The sequence below is a fragment of the Dendropsophus ebraccatus genome, chromosome 5 (assembly GCF_027789765.1).
Source record: "Dendropsophus ebraccatus isolate aDenEbr1 chromosome 5, aDenEbr1.pat, whole genome shotgun sequence".
Taxonomy (NCBI): Eukaryota; Metazoa; Chordata; class Amphibia; order Anura; family Hylidae; genus Dendropsophus; species Dendropsophus ebraccatus.
Window position 1 is genome coordinate 37,461,410 of NC_091458.1, and position 16,339 is coordinate 37,477,748.

The following is a 16,339-nucleotide window of genomic DNA, read 5'->3' on the forward strand; positions in this document are numbered from 1 at the left end:
GGTGTTCTGATCTGTGGACATGGTTCCAAACAAAATCTTTGCTAGGTCTTACTTTCAAGGGAAGCCTTATATTTAGCCAGTCAGCAAAACCTGTACTAGGTCTTATTTTCGGGGAAACAGGGTAGGCATAATCTGTGACCTGTGTAGAGGTCATTTCGCAGGGAGGATGTAGCTGAGCTCGAAACATCAGCTGTTGTGAACATCAACTGTACTCCTGTGAGTGATAATAAAGAGGAGAGTGCTGGAAAGTGATCTGCCCAGTCTTAAGTTTAGTGGCCAGAATGGAAACTGCAAGAGTTAGTAAGACAGTAAAATGATAAATAAAATATATGTTTAAACTTAAAACGCCACTCAAAAACTCAACTCAAATAATAGGCAGCTTTCAGACGACACATTCCCTTTAAGCTCAGTGTTTCACCAAGGCGAAATCAATTCCCTCTCCATGCAGCACTAACAGGATATAGAGAAGCACTGCAGCAGTCACTGGCCCTGTATTATGTATCATCTATGAATGTAGGTGCATCACAGGTATTAGGGAACTGCATAAACAGCGATTCTTTAATAAACTTTCATGCTCTCTACGAGCGTAAGCAATCCAATAACCGAGCAAGAGAGCAGCAGGAAATCTGCTAATCCATAAACAGAGTCACTAACCATTTACAGCCAGCTGTATTCTGTCTATGCAGCAACAGATAAAGACAGTCGTAAAATATTTTGTACTTGCTAATGGGCTAACAGGGATGCCATGAGGGAATCGGAGCCTGCAGCCTTCTCCTATACGCAGAATACTCCATCTTGAAAGTGATTCTTATAAGAATATACAGAGTATAGTATATTAGGATATTACTACTTGTGCAATTCTAATGCATAAAATGACAATGTATACATGGATGTGAAAATAATTTAAATAAAATAAATAACTCATGAAGCGCCTGGATGTCATACAGTCCTAGCAGGGTGCAGAATCGTGGTTGATGTAAAACAGGTAACGCCGCGGGATATTTCTGTGTAATGGAACTACCCAACCAGCAATTGTATGTGCAGACATTTAAACAGACCAAAGGTGTTAAAGGGGTTAAAATCAATAACTCCTTCCGAGATAGTCACTGCATGAACAGTTTTCCGTCCCATTGCCGTTCCTCTATACTTGCAGATGTAAGCCAAGTACACTCTAATGTCAAGTGCCTTTTACACTTGATTTGCTGAAAAGCAGATGGAGAAAGTGCGTTTCGCTGGACTGTACACAGGGAAAAGAAAGCAGCGGCGCCCTCAGCTGTTCGATCGTGAGAAAAGAAGGAATTTTACATAGTAAATTCCATTTATAACAACATATGAATGAATAAAAAAAGTGTATTCATGTGCTGAATATTATGCGGTTATACTGTGTAACCTATCAGGGAAATTATATTGCTCATTAATGGCTCCATTTATAATATGGACCTTAAGTTTTCATATTATTTGTAAAAAAAAAAAAATTTGACATGATCGGCTGGGATCTGGATGTTCAGACCCCCACTTACTGGCAGAATGAAGCAGGAGAAGTGCTTGACTGGTCACTTCCCTCCATGTCTCACTAATCGCTGCACAAGATGGGCCCCATAGACTATAGAACGTCGTTCTGGCAGTCAGACCACGAGCGATCAAAGTGTATAATATTACATTTTGTAGAGAGCTATTAGGGCTTATTCAGGATTATAAACAGCATCACTTTTGCACTGTTTGTATGTGGTATTATTAAGTGAATGGAGATGCAATGCAATGCCACACACAGACTTTAAGACAGGTGAGGTGAGAATGCAGCTATGTTTCTCTGATCTGAATAACCCTTAAAATGGTTCTCTGCTTTAGTTTCTACTTGTTAGAAGGATTCTTTGACAATAAGTACTTCTGTCTACTGGGAGGCACCAAAAAGTGTTCCGTTTCCCAGCAGTGCCACCACAGGGGAAATAAGGAATTACACAGCTCGGATTTAATTCAATGGACTATGGGGGAGATTTATCAAACATGGTGTAAAGTGAAACTGGCTCAGTTGCCCCTAGCAACCAATCAGATTCAACCTTTTATTCCCCACAGACTCTTTGAAAAATGAAAGGTGGAATCTGATTGGTTGCTAGGGGCAACTGAGCCAGTTTCACTTTACACCATGTTTGATAAATCTCCCCCTAGTGTTTATTATAAATTAGGTCCTGTATTGTAAAAAGACACTCACTAAGTACTGAGAACCTTCAACTATCATCTTGTTTGCTCAGATCTAGTGCTATCCTGCTAACATGATTTAGAAATGTGCTTTACAGCAAGCCTCATGGACATAGGCAACAACAGTCTGGTGCAGACACTACTCACATGAATGGGAAAGATTTCCAGAGTCCAAAGTTACTTCCCCCATTTGCAGGGGGGCAAGCTCTGAATATTAGGTATTGGGAATTGTGTGTTGTCTATATACTGGTGTCACCCCGAAGCAAGCAGTAATGTATATTTAATATATACAATAAAGAAAGATCTGGGCACTCAGCGATCTTCTGGAGTCTTTATTTGAGCACAGTTGGGGTAGCGTACGCCCGCACTTCCACCTGTCCTCCCTTCCTCACCTTACTGTGCTCATATAAAGATTCCAGAAGATCGGCGAGTGCCCAGATCTCTTTCTCCGTTGTAAATATCATACATTCTTTTGTTTTACGGAGCACCCGGTGGAATTATTGTGTCATTGTATACTCACCTGCTATCACCGCGTTAGTGGTGCCGACCGCATTCTGCTTCAGAGAATGTATATTTAATACTTACCTTTCTGCAGCAGGTAGGAGATTATCAATGTCTGACAGTCATGAGTTCCATCTCTGGGCGTGCACTATTTTCAAGATCAAAGGCCCCTCCACTGGCTCCTCCAGTCTGGTTGTGGTCAGAGGGGGCTTAAACCCAAATTAAAATTTACCACCTAACCACATGATAGGAAATAAGCATCTGCTCAGTGGGATCACCACCAGTCACAAGAAGGGGGGTTCCTCTGTCCCCAGTCACTGTCCATAAATACAGCAGTACCCCTTCATTCTTATTTTTAGGAAGTAGGAAATCCTATTGAACCATAATATTTAGTAATTCATCCCCTTAACGCCCAATTCCATATATTCCTCCTATAGTCTATTTTTGGGCTTCTCGTACAGCCGTCTGGAATTTTTAACCAGGCCAGCGCTATGTGAATGATTGGATCTATGTATATACACTCACCAGGTAGAAATGCCTTTACTATTAGCAGATCCCGACTGTGCCATTTTGGAGTCAGTCGTGCGGCGCGCAGATTAATAGTGTGCGGATAAAGCAGAACTGTGCGAGGTAAATTATCTGGATAGTAGCATTTAGAACCTGTGCTCACACCACCGACTCATCCGTCCAGTTTTTTTTTTTTTCGTAATTAAGTATATTTTTTAATTAGCAGCTCGGGACAAATTTCATCATTCAAAAAAAAAAAATAATTTATCCGCTTGACTGAGATTTCTTTTAGAACCCCAACCGGGGATACAAAAAGGTTAACTAAAACCTATACTTGCCCAGACAATAATAAAACGATAAGCCAAACCCCACAGGATGGTTTCCTTTATGCGGGATGTGAGAATGATCCGAGCGGCTGTGCTGTCTGCAACACTTCTGCTGACACTTGTGGTTGGTTGCTAAGCAAACCTGCTGTTCAATCACTTTGCCGGCACGCCAGCCACACACACTAATGAGCAGCCCTCGAAAACCTTCCGAAAGAAACCCACACACGCTGCAGACTGGCGGCTTTATTTTTACAATCGTCTTGCGTGCATGGGGAAATAATTACTTTTTTTTACTTCATGAAATATACATGGCAAAGCAAACATGCTTTTAGCTTCCCGGGTATAATTATCAATAGTTATAGATAATATTCTTACAGCTAGCTGGGACCGCGTGGAGAGGAACTGGAGAAAACATATGCTCAGCGAAAAAAAAACACTAATAAAAGATTAAATAGAAGCCGGTTTTATTGGTGATGCGGTCTACCCACCGAAATACCTTGCAGAGGCCAAAATAAGAACTCGCCAAATTTTATGTAACCGGTTTGGGGTTATTCTAAGAATTTGTTCAAATTTGCGTCATGGTTTGAGCTATAAAAAGTAACTATAGCGCAATTCCGGAACGGTCTCATGCCAGACTACAGCAGTGCCCCCGCCACGGACTCCACTCAGAATCCAATCTGCCTCAGTGTGTCAATGTGACACCTCGCACGTTTCCGCTCAAAGAATTGACATGTCAATTCTTTGAGCGAAGAACGCCGGAGAGCTGAGGCGTCGCATTGACACACTGAGGCCACACCACAGCCATTAAAGTGTCACTGCTGTTTAAACATTTTTTGCAGAAATCAATAGTACAGGCAATTTTAAGAAACTTTGTTATTGGATTTATTAGCCAAAAAATGCATTTTTATTGTGAAAAAGCAGTTTGAAGCTCTCCCCCTGTCTTCATGGTTTTCTATGGAGAGGGGAGGGGTGGAGGGAAATAGGGCATCAAAACAAGTCAACAAAGAGTTAACTTAGGCCCCATTCACACGTCCGTGTCAGTTTTTACTGTCAGGAAATCCTGATCAGGAGGCCTTAAATGTCATCAGGATAGTATCAGGATTTCCTGACAGTAATCCGTTTTTACCATCAGGAAACCATCAGGAAAAACCTTCAGGATTTCCTGATGAGAAAAAAAAAATAGGACATGTATTTCTGCAAACTGGATGGTCATAGCTTGCAGAATTACAACTCCCATCATGCTTGGCTGACAGGTCATGATGGAAGTTGTACTTCTGCAGTCTGTGGTCACCCAGGTTGCAGTACATGATGGGAGTTGTACCTCTGCAGCCTGTGGCCATCCAGGTTGCAGAAGTACAACTCCCATCATGACCTGTCAGCAAGGCATGGTGGGAGTTGTACTTCTGCAACCTGGATGGCCACAGGCTGCAGAACTACAACTCCCATCATGGCCTGTCAGCAAGGCATGGTGGGAGTTGTACTTCTGCAACCTGGGTGGCCACAGGCTGCAGAACTACAACTCCCATCATGGCCTGTCAGCAGGGGCATGGTGGGAGTTGTACTTCTGCAACCTGGATGGCCACAGGCTGCAGAAGTACAACTCCCATCATGACCTGTCAGCAGGGCATGATGGGAGTTGTAATCTCACCTGTCCTGGTCTCCTGGCCGCCGGGGGGTGGGGATGGGGGGGGGGGGTGCGGGTGCCACGAGTGGCCGCGGGGGGGGTGCGGGGTGCCGCGAGTGGCCGCGGGGGGGGTGCGGGGATGCCGCGAGTGGCCGCGGGGGTGACGCGAGTGGCCGCGGGGGGGGGGGTGCGGGGGTGCCGCGAGTGGCCGCGGGGGGGTGCGGGGGTGCCGCGAGTGGCCGCGGGGGGGTGCGGGGGTGCCGCGAGTGGCCGCGGGGGGGTGCGGGGGTGCCGCGAGTGGCCGCGGGGGGGTGCGGGGGTGCCGCGAGTGGCCGCGGGGGGGTGCCGGGTGCCGCGAGTGGCCGCGGGGGGGTGCGGGGGTACCTGCGGATGAAGAGGCAGCGAAGAGGCAGCAGGAGCAGAGGCGGAAGGTGAGTGGAACTCCGGACGCTTTCCTGATGTGCATCAGGAAAGCGTCCGGGGCCCAGGCGCTCCCATAGACTCCTATGGGGGCGTCCGGGCCGGATTTCCGGACGAAAATAGGACCGGTTCTAAAAAATCCGGTCCTATTTTCCGGAACGGACAGCCCTCCGGAAAATTCCGGAAGGGTGTCCGTGTCCAATGAAAGTCTATGCGTCCGGAAATCCGTCCGGATTTCCTGATAGGAAATCCGGGCGGTTTTTCCGGACGTGTGAAGGGGGCCTTACAGCTACATCACCGGGCTATCTCCTCTGAAGTCAGCACTGACCTCTCTGACCTCTGAATACCGGCTTTCACACAGGTCTCGCTGTGTAATCCTTTGTTCTCTGCTCTCTGCTGGCGACTAATCTCCCTCCTCTCTCTTTATAGGTTAGACAGGGCTCGAATGATGTAAAAGTCGAGATTTCCTGATAATGAGCAGTGAATGAGAGAGAGGAGGGAGGGGACCTGGGGAAAGACTTTTTGAACGCAGATAATGGCATGTTTGCCTAATAGACCCAATTACAAAGTTTCTTAAAATTGTCCGTACTATTGATTTCTGCAAAAAAAATAAAATTTTATATATATATATATATATATATATATATATATATATATATATATTTATTTTATATATATATATATATATATATATATATATATATATATATATATATATATATATATATATATATATATATATATATATAGACAGTCACTCTTGAGTGCAATTGTTGAGGTGCCCTTACACTTTATACTGATGTGAGCCAAATCTGTTGCTGGTATTATAAGTTGCATGGGGGCCTCCAGTCTATCCACAGACAGATGAGAGAAGGGTCAGGCTACTGCCATACTCCTTCACTCCCCATGAGGAGCACACAAATCTTCAGCCATGCAATGTATGGGGAGGACAGGAGAGATAACTGACAGCCAAACAATCATTTGGCTAACAGTTATTGAAGGTGTAAAGGCACCTTAAAAAAGGTTGTTATCCCACGGTTAGGCTGGGTTCACACACAGTATATTTCAGTCAGTATTGTGGTCCTCATATTGCAACCAAAACCAGGAATGGATTGAAAACACAGAAAGGCTCTGTCCACATATTGGTGAAATTGAGTGGATGGCCGCCATATAACAGTAAATAACTGCCATTATTTCAATATAACAGCCGTTTTAAAATTGGCAAATATTTGTTGTTATTTTAAAACAACGGCTGTTATATTGAAATAATGGCAGTTATTTACTGTTATATGGCGGCCATCCACTCAATTTCACCATTGTGTGGACAGAGCCTTTCTGTGTTTTTAATCCACTCCTGGTTTTGGTTGCAATACTGACTGAAATATACGTAGTGTGAACGCAGCCCAAAAGTGTATCTCCTATCCTGGGTATTAAACAGGTAACAAAATCTCATCAGCTGCGGTATATCCTGCAGGAAGTGGTGTATTCTTTCCAGTCCAACACAGTGCTCCCTGCTGTCACCTCTGTCCATATCAGAAACTTTCCTAAGCAGAAAAAGTTTTCTATGGGCATTTGCTGCTGCTCTGGACAGTTCTGAACTTTTTGAAACCAGGTGAATTTAAAGAATTTTTTTTTTCTCACCGGAGTGTCCCTTTATCTGATCAATCCCATACACACTGCTGTTCCATTTATCTTATTTTATGTGAATAGAGCAGACAACCTCTTCAATAACACTTGAACTCCATTCTCCCACAACCCTCCAATGACCATGGTGATGTTTTAACCTTGTTCCTATCTCATAAGCAGGGGGCACATAAAGCCCCTGCTAACGGTGGGAACTGGCTGCTGTTAGATGGGTGGGATGCACACAACAGCACAAATCAATGTGCTCTGTGTTACAGCTTTTTCTGATTTTTAATAGCTCTGTGGTATCACTGAATAGAACACACAGCTGCAGCGGACTACACTATGCATGGTACAGAAATCTGCCATAAGCAGACAATGGCTTCTTCCAGGTTATTACTGTGGAGATGACAGCAAGTCTCTGCAGCGCAGCCAGCCTCACAGCGTGACAAGCTCTGCCGCACACACTTTCTACCTTTCCAGAAACTAAAAATGTGACTAATGCTCTCCGCAGACAACAATAACCACCATGGCAACGTAAAATTAGGTTAAAAATAGATAAGAAAAAAAAGGGTAAAAGGGAAATGCACTTTGTTTTCAGCTGCTGAAAAAAAACATAGGATGTAATGCAATTGTTTTATGGGTAACTGGGGAAAAAATCTGTATATTCTAGATTAAAACATCAATATGAGTTTGACACCTGTGCTAGTGTGATGAGTTGAGTGGACCTCGACTGAAGATAGACAATACCTACTTGCTTAAAAAGAGGGACATGTCCTAAAGGCAGGGGTACTCAACAACTTTTAGTGAAGGTTCACTTACCAAGGTCTATTGTCAGGTGAAGGTCCGAGTTGAACGTGTTGCCCTCCCCCAGTAGTATACAGCCCTCCTGTTGCTCCCCCAGTAGTATATAGCCCCCCTGTTGCTCCCCCAGTAGTATATAGACCCCCTGTGCGCTCCCCCAGTAGTATATAGACCCCCTGTGCGCTCCCCCTCAACCAATCAGAACCAACATTAGCATTCATTTCTCACCCTCATGTCATCTCCATTAGGATGCAAGCACAACTTCTAATGACAAACACAGTAGCCACACCACACTACAAGTTCACACTACAATCTCTCCAGAGGAAGGCAAAAAACCTGTACAATATAGCTACCTTGAACAGTGACATATTTACATCTATAGTAGAAAATGAGTACTCTGGGCAACAGTAAAAATTGAGGTGGGGCAGGGGGTGGGGGGGAACATAATAAAGAAGTCCTACTTACCCATCCCCGTGCTCCCGCAGTGAAGCATCACCACTCCCGTTTCTCCACTGGGTTCTCAGAAGCTCCCGATCCAGTGATGTCACAGCCCCGACTCCCCGAAATACCTGATCAGCCAATTACTCACTAGCTGGCTGAGCGGGGCATAGGGACGGGTAAGTAGGACCTCTTTTTTAGGTCACCCACCCCAGTTTCCCGAATTACCTCTTTAATAATAAATTACTTTAAGGGGTAGAAAGTGGTAGAAAGGTCCATAGCCGTACGGCTCTTACAGGTAAAATAGTATAGTAATATTGATAATGATAGAATTACCTTATAATAAAACACCACTATTCCTAATTTCCTTGAAGATCATCTGAGAAAAGCCATCCGTTCCCTACCTTGTCATCCTTCGCTCTTCCTCGGACGTCCCTTTCCCGATTTGATGCCTTGTCATTTTTTGAAATAGGGTGAGCTCTGCCAACAGGGCCGTGTGCCTGGATTCCTGGAGATTCTTTACGTAAAGGCTTTACATCTCTGTTTGGTCTTCTCACCTGGGGAGGGGCCCTGGCATGAAAGATATAATAATATCAAATATAAATCTAATAGCTGGCACCAGGTTATCTTTACCTGTATGTTGTGTGACTGTGTTATATGTAAAGAAATGGTCATAACCTATATACAGTTTTTACATAATGAAATGGAGCCCACACCTGGGGTGTCAATCCTAGTGAATCCAATACCTTACATAGAATGATTATAGAAACATAGTCTATTTTTGTCTATGCCCTCCATGTGCCCCCAAACCAGCTCTGACACATTTAGGCACCAACTCCACAAGACCTCTATATATCCTATGGTACCTGGTATCAAGATGTTAGCAGGAGGCTATGTTCTGAAACTCGTGAGGTAAGATATCCTCGGATCAGGCTTCTATCTCTAGCCCATGCTACAGATGCTCAATCACAATGACATCTGGGGAATTTGGAGGTCAAGTCAAAGTGACCAACCACATGAATACCATACAGGTGCCATCTCTTTTCCAGATGCACTTAGTGAATCATATACAGTGGTACCTTGGTTTAAGAGTACTTTGATTAGAGTATTTTGCAAGAAGAGCTCACAGTTTTTCAGGATTGTGACTTGGTTTAAGAGCTCCCTGTACTGGGTGGGAGAGAGAGTGGGGGAGGGGCATGGTCTGCATAGGGGGGTCTACAGCACTGTACTCTGACCCAGGAAGTCTCCCTCACCTTCCAAATCAAAATCATAGCAGATCCACTTCAGGCTGGGGCTTAGGCTACATTCACACAGAGCAAAAGGGGCGGATTACGCGAGGAAATATTTCCGCCTGAAATCAACTGACGCTGAATTCCGAGCAGAATGTAAGCAGAATCCCTGCGTATTCCGCTAGGAAAGTGTTCAGCTCGTAATCAGCTCTTGACAAATTCAGCGCGGAATACTCGAGGAATCCGTGCTGAATCCGCATGCATTCAGCGCTGAAATTCAGCGAGTATTTGGCGAGTAAACTAGACTATACTAGAATCCTTCTCCCCCCCTTTTTTCCCCATTTCCGCTTGTATGCTTGTATTCCGCGCTGAAACAGAAAGTCAAAGCCCCATTGGTTTGTATAGGCTTCCGTTAGCAGAAGAATGAACATGTTCATTCTTCTGGCGGAAAGCGGATTAGTTCAGTGTGGAAATTCCACCGTGTGAACTGCAGAGCAGAATTTCCATTCAACACAATGGAAATCAGCTCTGCACCTATTTAACGGCTGAAATTTCAGCACTGATTCAGCGCAGAAATTCAGCTGCTTTTGCTCTGTGTGAACGAGCAATGATGCATTTATGTGCCCACATCTGCCCTGCTCATTCCTTCATACTCCCTGTAGTGTCTGTCTGCCCTTGTGTTTCCCATCCTCTCCATTCCTGCTATAATGTGCCTGCGCCTGCACTCACACTCAGCCATTCACACTGCTGCTATAATGTGCCTGCACTCTTCACTGCACTCTGTCACTGTCCTCCTGCACGGCTCTGTGATTCTTACTTCCTGATTGGTCCATGCTAAACACACACCCCTTCTCCATTGCTATCATGTGACCACACAGACCTGACAGCAGCCCTGCTTCTCTATTCTAGCTTGTTGTACTACGCTACTGCATTATGGGGATCTGCAGCTCCATTCTATATCTACAAACTGCTGCTGTTTTTTAGGTTGATGCCCTTACTATACATTATACACCACATGCTGCTTGCTATACTGTACAGTAACTGTATATAATAATATCAGTAATAATAGTAATAATATACAGTAATAATATCACATATTCAGCTGTTTCTAAATGTTTGTTCCATTTGTTTTACATGTTATTCAGAATAAAAAAAATGATTATTTTTGGGGTGTGGAACCAATTGTCTGCATATCACTGATTTCTTATGGGAAAATTTGCTTTGATTTAAAAGTGGATTTGGATTACAAGCACGGTCCTGGAACAAACATAATTTCTTCTGCTTCCAAAAGATTGATCGTCCTTAAAAGTGTTCAAGTATCTTCTGACATGTAAGATATAATTGGGCATGGAGGCATACAGGTTCTATACAGCAACACATCCGCCCCCAGATGTCAAAGAGGGGCCTGTAGATACTGCACACTGGTAGGTTGCTAAACCTGGAATCCTACCTGGGTCATAAATGCTTAATTTGTGACCTGGCAGGCCAAAGAAGTGAGGGAGTCTGGTGGAGACGTTCCTGGGGAGCCCTTGATCTGTGTAGGTATTATCATGCAGATAGAAGCCATGAGACACAACACATGTGGCTGCAGGATGGCCTGTACATATCACGGAGCTGTTAGTGTCCACGTATCACTGCTAGGGGTGACAGACTAGAGATGGGAATAGTGGAGCTATGGGCATGTGTAAGCTGATGGCAGAAAGCAATCGCTCCTGCTCCCCTACTACATATTAACGCTGCGCTCAGCAGAGCATTCCTATGACCTTATGAGAATATGAGAGTAAGCCCCTGCCAGACACCCCTGACAACAGCCCATCTTCCTCCTGAGAACAAAAAGATCAGGAATGTTAAAATCCAACAGCACAATTTTCCGTTGACTAGCGTTGAATGAACTTGCCAAACGTTAGGGTTCAGATGAACCCGACCACTCTGTATTTGACTCCCAGTGGCTAAAATATTTGGACATCACTGCTTGAAAAAGGCTAAGATAGCCAAAACATTGGGCACCTATTGTGATATGAAGCCTGAATCTTCATTGGACGTGCTGAAAGTGGAGAAGTTGGATGCAACTCCCTAGGACTGCTTCCAACTTCTCCAGCCGCCAGGAGTCCTGAACATTCGGCAAGTTCACTCAACACTACTGTTGAGTTAAAGTCAGGACGCCCCAGCAGGTTGGGCTAACAGTTTAAAAGGTATTCCCACCTAAACATCTGTAGGGAAGGGAAATAACGTATGTGCAGAACACATTCAAAGCGACTCTGTACCCACAATCTGCCTCCCCCTCCCCCCCCCCCAAACCGCTTTTACCTTCAGATAGCTGCTTTTAATCCAATATCTGTTCTGGGGTACATTAGGCAGGTAATGCATTTATTGTCCTTAAAAACAACTTTTAAACTTGCAGCCCTGTGTCAAATTGGCATATCCTAGAGTACCCAAGCCCTAGGATTGCGACACCCCTCTGTCCCTCCTCTCCATTAGGAATGCCCCTAGAACAATTTCTCCTATTCATCACCTGTGTGAACACTGCACATGAGCTGGATCGTTAAGGCACCTGTGCAGTGTTCAGACAGGTGTTGAATAGGAAAAAATCCTGCCTGGGGCATTCCTAATGGTGAGGAGGGCAGGGAGGAGGAACAGAGAGGCGTTGCAATCCTAGAGCGCACACACTGTAGGCCACGCCAATTTGACACAGGGCTGCAAGTTGTTTTTTAGGACAATAACTGCATCACCTGCCGAACGGACCCCAGGACAAGTCTTGGATTAAAAGAAGCTATCCGAAGGTACAAGCGGCTTGGGGGGGGGCAGATTGTGGGTACAGAGTCGCTTTAAACTTTTTTTGGTCCCCATTGACATCTTTTCTTATTTCTCAAAAAAAAAGGAACCCAAACAAAACGACTGTAATAATACCATGAATGTGACTTTAGTTGTCTGTAGGATGTACACAGGTAAGAAGCATAGGCCTCTGCTATAACTCTCCTCCCCTGGTGCTACGTCAAATTGTGTCTTTACAAGAGAAAATCTGATTTGTCATGACACAACAGATAGACGGTGCTCTAATATGTAAAAGTGGCAGATTGTAACACGGCACCGCAGAAGACTGAATTATTCACTACGAGACATTAATAGGCTAACCGAGAGACAATTCATAAAAATATCCCACACAGCACAGCTGCGGGAAGGAAGGGCCCGTCTGAGGAGAAAATAGAGACAGTATTGATCTCATTCAACCACTAAAGTCAGTAAGTTCTTGGAAATCTACCTGGGAACACACTGCAATGTCCTCAGTAAACAGAAGGGGGCTAGAATTTCACTGACTTGTGGTATTTACTACAAGGTCATATAAATTGAAGGTTTTTCTAACTAATGGAATACTCGGGGGAAAAAATAATGCACTGAGGCAACAATACACACGATAAGGCCGGATCAATATTACATTGAAGACATTTCCAATCGGCCATCTTTAAATGTTAGAGATGGAAATACCCCTTTTACAGCATCCCCATCACATTAACAAAAACTTTGACACGTGTTAAGGATATGTTGGAAGTTTTTATCGGTTGAAATCCCAATTGTTAGATAAAGCTGGGAGAAGTGCTTGGTAAGTGCTTCACTTCCTGGTTCTATCTAATGATTAGAAGGGGGTCTAAACACCCAGACTTTTACAGATCAAACATTTTCACCTATGCCTTGTCTTTTTTTCTTTTCTTTTTTTTTAAAGGGACATGAACACTTAAATAGGGTATTCCCATCTGGAACATGTATGGTATCCCCAGGATCAGATTAATGCAGGTTCCACACCTGTCTCAAAAACAAGAGTTAACCCAATGCCTGGTTAAGGGACCATATAGGGTTAGTGCACAGAACGTACAAAAGCTTAGGACATTGCCACAACAACCCACACTTCTGTTTTCAGCTGCTTCTGCACATGGAAGTTCAGAAGTCTATACCATGATAGGTTGCCTTTAAAGTGACTCTGTACCCACAATCTGACCCCCCCCCCCAGCCAAACCACCTGTACCTTCAGATAGCTGCTTTTAATCCAAGATCTGTCCTGGGGTCCGTTCGGCAGGTGATGCAGTTATTGTCCAAAAAAACAACTATTAAACTGGCAGCCCTGTGTCAAACGGCCTAGGCCTAGAATATCTGTGCGCTAACTTTGCACCACCCCTCCATACCTCCTCCCCACCCTCTTCATCATTAGGAATGTTTCAGGCAGATTGTCTCCTATTCCCCACCTGTGTCAGCACGGCACATGGGCTGGATCGTTAAGGACCTGTGCAATGTTCAAACAGGAGAAAATGCTCTAGGGGCATTCCTAATGATGAAGAGGGTGGGGAGGAGGGACGGAGGGGTGGTGCAAAGTTAGGGCACAGATATTCTAGGCCACGAACATTTGACACAGGGCTGCCAGTTTAAAAGTTGTTTTTTAGGACAATAACTGCATCACCCGACGAACAGACCCCAGGACAGATCTTGGATTAAAAGCAGCTATTTAATGGTAGGAGTGGTTTGGAGGGGGGGGGGGGGATCAGATTGTGGGTACAGAGTCGCTTTAAACCCTTAGCGACATCGGGCGTAAATTACTCCCTCGCGCCCTGGTACTTAACGCATCAGTGCGTAAATTTACGCCCGATGTTTCCCCGATCGCCGTGTGTTTTTTTCTCTATTTTCCGCACCCTATCACCGCTGAGTGTTGATCAGCATCGCACGAAAGTGCGCTGCTAATCAGCAACTCCTCCTTTTTGGCGTAGGGTGTTTTTTTTCTATATTCTACTGCCATGGTCTGCTGATAAGTGCCGCACATAAGTGCGGCATTTATCAGCAACTCCTTTGTTGGCGTAGGTTTTTTTTTATACTTACTCTAAAAAAACACGTAAAAAACACTACATTACACCACACTACATTGAATGAAGTTTGACACTACACCACTACATACCCCATATACCAATCCCGTATAAAGATGGCCCCCAGGGTGTTTTCGGCGTCGGACGCATACGTTATTATTGCCTCCGACACCGAAACAGCCAGTGAGGATGAATGGGGGGAATCCTTCTTTCCTCCATTCATCCTCATCATCCAGTGACGTGTCTGGGGGTAGCGTAGCGTACGCTGCCTCCCAGACACGTCTTTTCCGCCAGTACCGTCCCAATAAGAGATGACGGTATGGCGTGAAATTCTACAAACTCTGTGAGAGTACCTCAGGGTACACTTACAGATTTAGGGTACGTGCACACTGCGGAATGGCGAAGGATAACCCTTTGTGCATTCCGCAGCTGGCACCCACCGGCGGACTGATGCAGGCCCGTGTCTCCACCTGTGTCATAGACTCCATGTTATGCACGGGCGGATTCCATCGTCCATCCAAAGAATGAACACGTTGGACGGAGAGCGGAATCTGCCCGTGCATAGAATGGAGTCTATGACACGGATGGAGACGCGCGCCCGCATCAGTCCGCCGGTGGGTGCCAGCTGCGGAATGCACCAAGGGTTATGCTTCGCCATTCCGCAGTGTACACGTACCCTTAGAGTGTATGAAGGAAGGGACACCCAAATCCAGCCCCCAGATGCCCCCCCCATCCTCCGAGTTAGTGGGGAGATCGTCCGGGAACTGATCTTCCCACTGCTGGATAACGGTCACCACCTGTACGGGGATAACTTTTATACCAGCACCCCCTCTTCCGGTCCCTCGCTGCCTGAGCTACTGTAGCTTGCGGCACGATCCGAACATATCAGAAGCAGTAATAGAGCCCTAATATTTAGCGGCCATGGAGCGGACCCAGCGCTTCTGGATATGAAGGACCCATATCGCACCAGGACAACATTTTCCAGGTGACGTCCCCCACACTGGAGAACGGGAGACCCCAGAAGAAGTGCAGAGTGTGGTGTAACGGGGGATCAGGAAGGACACTATTTTGCAGTGTGACACCTGTCCTGATCACCCCGGCCTCTGCATACTGGATCGCTTCAAGGCGTACCACACGTCATTGGAGTTCTACATTATCTAAATTCTGTCCCTTATTCCTATTTCAGGGGTCACGTTGATCCAGGGATTATTCTGATTGCCAATATGGAGTCGGGAGGGAATTTTTCCCCTGTGATGAGGCTACTGTCGTCTGCCTCACGAGGGTTTTTTGCCTTCCTCTGGATCAACACAGGTTGAATTTGATGGACATCTGTCATTTTCAACCTTATAAACTAATAATTGGCCTAATACCCCCAAATAAATTAGAATGGTCCCTTTTCCCCAGCTAAATAGGTATGGCCGCCATTCCCATTAGATGATGCCATGATGCAATTATAAACCCTCTGTGCTGCCAAGGCAGTAGAAACCCCCCACAAGTGACCCCATTCTGGAAACTACACCCCATAAGGAATCTAACAAGGGGGGCAGCGGGGATATGGCCCCCTGGTGACGGCCACATTTGGGACGTGAAAATGAAAAAAAATGGTATTTTTTATTTTCTCGGCACATGTTCTACGTAAGTGCCCGTCACCAGTGGGGTCCATATGCTCACTGCACGCCTTGTTAGATTCCTTATGGGGTGTAGTTTCCAGAATGGGGTCACTTGTCAGGGGTTTCTACTGTCCTGGCAGCACAGGAGCTTTATAATTGCGACATGGCCTCCATCCTCCATTCCAGCCTCTGACGCTCTGTCCCTTTGGTGGCTTGC

The 16,339-nt window shown here is 45.2% G+C and overlaps 1 protein-coding gene across 1 annotated transcript in view; it reads right to left on the bottom strand.

Moving 5' to 3' along the window:
• The window catches only part of KATNAL1 (katanin catalytic subunit A1 like 1), a 78,333-nt gene that overhangs the window by 45,691 nt on the left and 16,303 nt on the right, over nt 1–16,339 (bottom strand). Inside the window, exon 4 of the mRNA XM_069972068.1 lies at nt 8,844–9,009. Coding sequence (XP_069828169.1) covers nt 8,844–9,009 — 166 coding nt within the window. The remainder of the gene's footprint in view (nt 1–8,843; nt 9,010–16,339) is intronic.